General features: G+C 46.3%; 1 protein-coding gene across 1 annotated transcript in view; it reads right to left on the bottom strand.

The window, feature by feature from the left end:
- Positions 1-1,814: 1,814 nt before the first annotated feature.
- The window catches only part of LOC142776483 (pituitary homeobox 3-like), a 148,827-nt gene continuing 141,338 nt past the window's right edge, over positions 1,815-9,303 (bottom strand). Inside the window, exon 5 of the mRNA XM_075880251.1 lies at positions 1,815-8,339. Within this exon, the coding sequence (XP_075736366.1) occupies positions 7,821-8,339 (519 nt within the window). The 3' untranslated portion in view covers positions 1,815-7,820. The remainder of the gene's footprint in view (positions 8,340-9,303) is intronic.

Genomic DNA, 9,303 nt, shown 5'->3' with positions numbered 1-9,303 from the left:
TAGGCTAATAGAAAGATGTCGCTTTATGGCGCTAATGCTCCATCAGCTGTATGCATCGACTAAGTCTAAAAGAATGTTAAGCTTTATGCTTAACTAGACATAGACACAGGTACATGTGAATTTAGGCAGATCTACTATAGGTACTCATATGATTTGTTTCGTCAAAGGAATACAATGCGACGCGCGACTTATAAGTATTTTATTGTGAATTACCTGCTGCCTTACAGCCAACAAAGGACAGAACCTACAAACGCCAACTCTCTATCACAAAAGGATAGCTAAATGTCTATTGTATATACACTCCCTAAAGCGGCAGTCCCGAAGCAGATGTGGGGACTGGCATGCCTGCAACAGTCGAACTTTGGTGGTCCGTGGAGGATGATGATGATAATTTCAAGTGCTTCTTTCTCAGTAAGAGGCTTCAACGCATAATGCAAAATGAAAACTGCATTCTACAGCCCTCAGCTGTACACATTGTTGGGCAGGCTGAGATTTCAGAAATGCATCACAATGTGGCTGTCAGTTTAGTAGTGCACAAATTTTTTTAGAATATCTTATGAGTAGGAACTTAGAAAAGCACTATATTAGCAGGTTTAGAAACTTGTGAGTATGTAATAAATTTTGCAAGCTTGCTTATTTATGCTGAATCGAATGGAGAGCGCACCCAATCTGATGAAAAAATGGCACAGCCCGTCGAAGCGCAGATTGTTTTATTGTGGATATGTGTGTGTGTGTGTGTGTGTGTGTGTGTGTGTGTGTGTGTGTGTGTGTGTGTGTGTGTGTGTGTGTGTGTGTGTGTGTGTGTGTGTGTGTGTGTGTGTGCGTGTGCGTGTGCGTGTGCGTGTACGTGTGCGTGTGCGTGTGCAATCGCCTTTCAAATACCATTAAACAAAACTCAGTTTCACTTAAAGTTTGAGAGCAATCACTTCAGTGATTTTGATGTAAAAAGTTAAACCATCGTGATGAAACAGGTGGAACATGAGTGGCGCTGCCCCAGAAAGGGTTTTAAACCACGGAAAAGAAGCAAAAATAGACACAGAACAAGAGCTTGTCGTGTCATGTGTGTTTTCTTTGCTTCTCACCCGTATTTCTTCGCTCTTCCTAAACATGAATGTATCGTTTCTTCACGTCTGTACTTTGTGTTGACAATAATGTTATTACGGGACTGATCTTAGTGTGTGTGTTTTTTTCTCGATGACATCATTACTATCTTGCTTTATGTTATGCGGCATTCTTCATGTATGTGGCCTTTATACTGCTTTGCACGATACGTAAAATAGTGTGAGTATCTCAGGGAACGTAAAGGTGCGAAAATTTTATAAGGCGCATATAATTTCTAAGCCTTCTATCTTTGCCTAGCAGCGTTCAAACTTTGACATATATAGAAGCGTAGGAGTACTTGTTTTTACAGGCATTTTTCACAGTGTGTAGACGTACCACCAGTTGGCACATGACAGGTGCTGCGTCATTTTTCTTGTGTTAGCTATGGATTGTACCTAATATTCCGGAAAGTGGAAGCAACGATTTACCGGTTTGTTCTTGCAGTGAACGAGATAATTTGCAAACACGGTGAAGAAACAAATACACAAAACAAATCAAGCAAGAAACTTCCATTCGCTCCACGTCAAGCTAGCCAAGCAGCGTGAAATGGCTCATCTTATGGGCCCTCATAGAGTCGTTCAGCACAATAGAAAAGACAATGAGAGTTAAAACCTATTGGGATGTATACAAAGTGCTGCATCGACCAACAACAGGGTGTGTTCCGCAGGGCTTCTAACCAACTGCAGCTGAATGAAGCAAGGGGTGGACACAGCTTTTAGGCGCATGTTTGTTTTTATTGGCATGAAAAGAGCATGAGGACAACTCTGTGATTCTTAATGACCACTTCGCGGGCATACATTTGCGTAATGATGTTCGAAGGAAGAGGAAAAGAAAACTCTGCGAAAAACCGCGTAACCGCGACAATAGCTTTATACAATATTCCAGGCCTCGCGCCTTTCAAGCAATCGTTTTTGCACGAGGACATATGAAGTGTCATTCAGAAATGCGTTCGCGGTCATGACTAGGCGCAACAGTACCACGAATTCGCGCTCTCCGCGATACGCTAGTACTTTCGCTCATCCCACGGCACTGTACACAGAGGGCAGTTCATGTTTCACTCTGCCATGTTTGCCCCTGGCATACACTCAGTCACACGGGATGCAACTGCCTCGAACTAAAGGAACTTTCTTTTGACTAACGCACATGCGCCATTGTGCAACACGAGTCATAATTTGCGAGTAGCTGACTGCCGGTCAGGTGAGCTCTTTGGCTTACTAAAGGGATGGAACGCGACATGTACATTTTGATGCGGTGTGCTGCTGACACACTGTGTGATGTGATGGACCGGTGATAAGATTTCTGAAAATCCAACTTCTTTCCTCCCAAGTCATGTGAAGACACACGTGCGAGAACCACTTCCGCTGGCTTGCGTGCGAAACGGATGGCTGGCATAACACAAAGTGTCAACTGGCTCTAGAGAGAGCTGGTCTTAACTAGCCCTTACGATGCTGACAACGTCCACTGGCGTTTGTAACACTAGTTGTGACCTGAATCGATATTTATTATCTCGCATTGACATTTCAGCTCTCATGCCGTCATGAGACACTGTCTGATGTCAACCGCGTCATGATTTAGAAATACTTCCACCTATACTATCGCTAACGTTTAAAATGCAACGTGGCCTATTGGCGAGACTGTTAAGCACTGTAACAAAACCGTTGATAAACGAACTATTTGACACAGGGAAGAGAACTTCATTTCATCAATGCGCGCTGAATTTTCAATTTGGTGTAGAGAGATCTATGGTTATGGCTGCGAGATTCAACTATGTCGTCGTTTCAAGTCGCAGACCACGATTTATTCAGTTGGCAATGCGCAAAAACTACTGCAATGCTGCAGCGCTCGTTTTAGGAAGTAGCGGTGACGCCTTGCTCCACTGCCTACGTGACACAGCGATTAGCTCACTTCGCAAAATCTATCTGCTTACTTACTTCGTTCGTCGCATGTAACGACTCTGGGGCCCAACCAACAAAGCTTTTCACTCGTAAGTGCTTCTTTCGATTGGTCAGCCGGCTGGTTATTCACATATCATAAATCACGACTTCTTCGACTTTTCCGTTTGCAACAATACTTCAGTGAGACGTTTTCGTAGATCTGGGCCATAGTCCCACTGTAATGTATCCTGACCACTTGCGCTGACCTCAGAATATCCTAATTGGGATGGCCGACAGCGCTGAGTGCAACGACTGCGCCATCAAGCAGACTATTGAACACATCTTATGTTACTGCCCGGCATACACAAACGAGAGGCTTGACCTGCGGAGGGTTCTAAATCAACTGGACAGAAGTCATTTCACTGTCGAGAAAGTATTGGGACCGTGGCACTGCCCATCCCAATTCCGCAAGGCAACGAAAGTGCTGTTGCGTTTTTTAAGACACCAGCCTGTTTCATCATTTGTGATGTGAAACTGTTACGCGTCGGCCTGTCAGTGACTTTTTCCCCTCCTCTGCAACTTTTCATCCCCCTCTCACCTTCCCCAGTGCAGGGTAGACTACCGGGGCTCGACCCTGGTTAACCTTTCCGCCTTTCTCCTTATTTTCTCTCTCTCTATCTCCCATTTCATCGGCTGTCACTGTAGGGGTTCGAAGATTTTGTGTGTCAGGCGATGTGACGGAGGCGTCATGCGACACGCTGACATCTGGCCAAATTTATGTATGCATCTTTATTGTTGTTCTCAACAAGCTGTGTGCAGCGTTCTCGTTGAAAGATGAAGTTTCAGTCCACTGCAGCATGTTCACTGAGCCAAAATAAGGTTTTCAAGTGGGCGTCCTTCTTTGAGATTATTGAGAGAGTTTTGTTATTTTGGGAACGACGCGCATGTTGCACCTATATTCGTTGTTTGAACCTTCGTTGCTTGACTACGGTCATAGTAGCTGGCAGTGAATAGGTCACTTCCATAACTACGGTGTCCAGATCACATTGTAGGCGCCAACCCATATCCACTCACTTGAAGTCCACGACGAACATAAAGGTAACAGTACAGTGGAGTAATAACAACTGAACTGCAAGCCCGAGAATGAAGTGTATTCCGTCGAACGTAGCATTACCTCACCTAAAGTCTCAACATGCCGGCCTAAGTAGAGTGGCTTATTGGGCAAGTTGGTGACTCATGTTAGCGCGTAACGCATACAGGGACAGTTAAGACACGGACAAGGGTTTGTCGTTTGTCTGTGTTTTAGCTCTCTTTGTCTGCATTATGCGCTTGTACTTCAAGTAAACAAGTGGTTCGAAGTCTCTGCCTCATTGTGAGATATGTATTCTACGATCGTGTAGACTCTTTAAGCTTCTGAACAAGGGGCCTTTCAAAATCGTTGAACGGCACTTACTGAAATTTACACAAGTGCCGGAAAAACTTGCGTATCACCAATGACTTAAAGGTAAACGGAATTATTCGGCGCAATGTGACCATAGAATTTCACATTTATCCCGATAAATTACGCTGTTTGTTTTCGTGCTCAACAGGTCTCGCTTTTTTAGTTGTTGAAATATGGAAAAAGATAGCACCGGCTCTAACTTAAGCAAAACAGGCTCAGTACCTATACCTATACATATATGAACGCACATACGAGATGTGACAGTGAAATAAGAAAGCGTTTAGTCTAGAATTAGTGTGTCGAAAGGCTGCGCACCTTACGTATTAAGATATATTCGTGCTATATTTTAAATAATTCTTTTTCAAGTGTATGGAAAACACTGATGCTTCAAAACAGAACAGAAGACATTCCATAGCTACCCAGGCACCACAACTTATATACGCTTACAATGGTTCTTTATTTTGTGGCAACCTTACTTTTTGCTACACTAGAGCTGTTACACAAAGAATCGATTAGGAATGTATATCCTTAAAAACCGCAACAGGTTCACGATCCTTATGACATTGAACTTCATCGCTGACGTCACTGGAAAAGCGATGCATGTAGAACTTCACGGTCGGCTCGTAGTTCGTGGCTGAAAGGTTCTGGACATCATGCGCTTCATTGTTCCGCACGCAGGCTAAGCTGGAAGCTTGACCCGTAGCAGTGCTTAACAGAGGCGTCGCGATCTGCGAAGGGGACAAGGAAAGAAAGTTCACGAGGCGCCTTTCCATAGAAGAATGCCCGACGACACACTTCTGTCGAGATTCCAGTGGTGACGTCACGCGACTGCTGTCGCTTAGAGCTGTGAAAACGCAATAGGCTGCGAATGTTTGCCGCTGGCGAAGCGTCCCTGCACCGATGCAGCCACGCTCCGACGCATCAGCCATGGGCTCCCCGTCACTTTCCTCAAGCAAGACAAAGACGCTCCGGCTCCGGGTTTCTCGTCCCATCGCAATCATTCCAGATAACTACACGCGCATGCATGTAATGATCTGGAATGGTGGTTCATCATACAGCGTATACACAAAAGGCGTGCAGGGAACGTACGCACCGGCACAAGAAAAGAAACAAAAAATACACACGTGACTCATTTGGCACGCGAACATGCGTGTCCCGAAAGTCATGCAACCACACACACGAAGATTGACGACGTCCCGCCGCCGTGTACAGAATGAGCGGCGTTCGTCCACAGAACCGCCAGGGTGAAAAAGGACGACATCCTTCGACGCAATCTCGTAGAGCTACGATGCTCTGCACCGCACCACAGAATGGCGATGCTGAAAAAGTCCGAAGACGTCTGTGGCGTGGTCCGCGGACGTGTACACCTTGCGATTCAGTCGTCGTCGTCGTCGTTGCCACATTTCAGAGGCTGCTCTGCACCAAGACTGTTTGCGTGAGAGCGTCTGTGGGCCCCTGCCTCGAGGACCAAACGAGCGTGCCGGATTAGAAAAAATGGTGTGTTCGCACCGCACTATAAACTGCTTTGCGCTCAAGGATGGGGTGTGAATGACTTTGAAATATACGTCGGACCACGTTACAAGCACTCAATAGGTATAATTAGGAACATTGACTTTGGCAGACATATTTTGGTGGTCTACTTTACGCCGAATACAAATGTCCTGGCGGGAGGATTTCCAGCCAAGTGTTAAAGCTTCTCGACTTTATTCGATCATTAGATAAAAACAATATGATATGTTAAATGAACATACGGATGCGAAGAGAATAATTTGTGTGCCTCTAACTACTACTACCGCGGTTCAGTGAATTACAGAAAAGAATTTAAAAGACCTCAAACGTTATAAAACATTGCAGTTTGAGCAAAAAACGCAAATGAAGCTGACATAGAAACTGCATGAAGGCATGCAATTTCTTTGCAAGCGTAGAATCTGTGAGAGCAGGGATAGTCGTGGCTCCGACAATAAAGATGCCATAATGAGAAATAATTTAGCCAAGTCTTCCTTATTTAGGTAAATCATTTCTTTTTCCCGTAAGTAGTAAGCTGAGGTCACGTGGTGCATTCGATCATGGACCTAGTAGCCGGCATACTTGACGACGGCAGCACAGCACGTCGACATATCGTGAAATACAGAAGGGTAACGCGGGAATAGGCCACGCGAACTATATGTATCGGTGACGTAATCACGTCACTGCTTCAGTACGTTTTTTTATTTATTCCTTTAAATAACTTCAATAAAAACTTTTAAATAAACTGTACAAAAAGCCATTTATGCTTCTATTCAGTCCTGTACTTCACCGAAGAGCTGTCATTTTCCGCACTTTTGCACTTGTCGCTTCAACTGCAAAGGCAATCTCACAATGTGGAATGGCGTTCAAAGCTAGACAGCGTTGGCAGCGTATAAGATTTCGTTTTATGATTTAATACATAGGTGCTGACAAACTCACGTTAGGCAGATGCCTTTTTTCCTGGGGAAATCCAATTGACTCAATCTGTTGAAGGATAACACAGGTTCTTGAAAAATAGATGTTCAATGTGTAAGCAAATTGCTTATCTTTTCTAGAAATAATTTTATGAGTCGGCTAATTAAGTTTGGAAACATTTTTATAATCAATAATTCACAACTAATTATCTTTAATAGATATGTCCTACCTCGTGAACACTCAAAGCTTGGTCATAATGAACAGTAGTCGCCTCCCTTTGAGCGGACACCGAAAATAAGGGCAGGCATTCCTAAGAAATCACTCAATCCCTTAACTTCTCGAAAGACAGCATATTGATTTGTTTTATAGAGATACATTATCAATTTAATAGTGTACATCTGGGACTGTCATACAACGTCCAGAAATTGATCCGGAGGAAAATGCTTTGTGATTGGATCCGTGGTTTTCAGCAGTAAACCTAGAAACTAATAAATTCAAGAGCAAGAGCTAGCACACCGAATCAATAGAGGCATTCTCTCAATTATAGCGATAGTTTTTGTGAGCGGTGATGAGGTGCTCCTACAATTATTCGACTGTCCATTCCAAGAGCGCAAAACAGTTCCCCGTGTAGCAACGCCAAATGCGGGGGGAACACGGAGAGAGTGAGAGAGAGGGGTGGGGGGTTCTGTGCGCGTTTGTCCATGTCGTAAGACGCTCGATGTCTGGACTCGCAAACAAAGCTGCGTGCCAGTCCAGAACACTCGCCTGCCGCTTTCTGTTCCGGTCACCGCATGAACTTGTCTGCGCGTACGAGCAGCCAGCAAAGGCCGTACACACGAGTAAAGGCCTGAGCCACACGCAACGGCAGATACATCTGTGCGGCAGGTTGCGTCCGCGAACGGAACACCTTTAGCGACACAAGGGGTAGGGAGAAAGACAGAGTCCATGTCGGCAGCGCACAGCCCTCGTGGCCCCGCACCGTCTTAGACGCTTGTGCGGTCCGCGTACTGGCAGGAGGGCGACAAGGCGCTCGCCTGCCGTGGGGGGCTGTACGTGTTGAAACTGGAAGCGGCGTGCTGTTTGGCCTTGAGCCGCAGGGACGCGATGGACGAGGTCATGCTCTGGTCGCGGTAGACGTACGGCGAGGCCGGCGTCGCGTATGGGCAGGGCGCCCCGGCGGCGGCCGCGCCCGCTGCGCCCAGCGCATTGCCGGGCGTTGGCACGATGGACGGCGACGAGATGCCGGGCGGCGCGGGCGGAGAGTTGAAGCAGCCCATGCCCTGCGCGCCGGGCACCAGAGGGCTGGCCCACGGGAAGCTCTTGGCGCCCAGCGGCGAGGGCACCTTGGAGGCCCAGTTGTTGTAGGACGAGTAGCCCGAGTAGAGCGAATCGTCGAACGGCTGCATCAGGCCGTTGAACTGGCTGCCGAAGCCATTCTTCAGCTCGGCCGTGGCGTTGCGCTCGCGCTTCCGCCACTTGGCGCGCCGGTTCTTGAACCACACCTGCGCAGAGAGGCTAACATGTAGTACCGAAATCACCCACACATCATGCAATTCAAGGAATGAGGATAATACATTGTCTTTCATTATAATGCCCGTCAGCAGTTGCGGCCTAGTGATTGTGTGGCTGACTTGAGAACGCTTGTATGTTTTGCCTCTTTTTGTTGATTTGCCATTTTATCGTGAAGCATCTCCTTTGCCGTCGGCCTTACATTTGCACTGACTTAGAATAAGACATAAGAGCGTATCTTTCTAGTGCAGTCTCAAAGAAGCGGCGACTATAAACAAGCAAAGACCATCTGGTGCCTTTCACACTATCCCATGGTTTCCAGCGTGCATGGGAATCAATGTACATTTGAATAAACACAACTCGAATTAGCTAGTTCTTGACGAAACGCGATGTCGGACTCTACAATTTGTCCCGATATGCAAGACAATCCGGGTACTGAGCATAACATTATCAGCTCGGGCACAGGAACTTCCCGCTCCCGCATGGAAACTCACTATACCGCAATATTTTTCACTGAGAATGTTACAAACGAGATCTTTCCCGTTCAGGGGAAGTTTCAGTCACTTTGCTCCAGACATCGGTTCATACTGCCCCGAATGCCATGAAGAGTATTGCTCGTTAGCGTACATGCTCTAGCAATTGATGTTCGGCGTTAGTATGCCTCTTTTAGTGGAAGAATACTGGGACGAAGCACCAAAAAGCAGCAACCTCCCACAACAACTAAGGGCTGTCTAAAGAGCCCACGCACGGGTTCAGGACCACGGCCTTCCGTTCCCAACGTTTGCTCGGTCAGCACCTACAACTCTGTAGTTTCTTAGGACTGAATTAAAGTTTTTTGACTGACTAAGTGACTGCCTTTGGCTGTTTTCAAAAATCAGAGCTTATGGCAGTCGCGTGCATAGCTCGGATATTGTAGCGTAAACGTTGATCCGTGCGGAACCTTTGACCATCCTCGGA

This window comes from Rhipicephalus microplus, chromosome X (genome assembly GCF_043290135.1).
Source record: "Rhipicephalus microplus isolate Deutch F79 chromosome X, USDA_Rmic, whole genome shotgun sequence".
Lineage (NCBI taxonomy): Eukaryota > Metazoa > Arthropoda > Arachnida > Ixodida > Ixodidae > Rhipicephalus > Rhipicephalus microplus.
The sequence above is the reverse complement of the archived record's forward strand: the minus strand, read 5'-3'. Positions and strand labels throughout refer to the sequence as shown.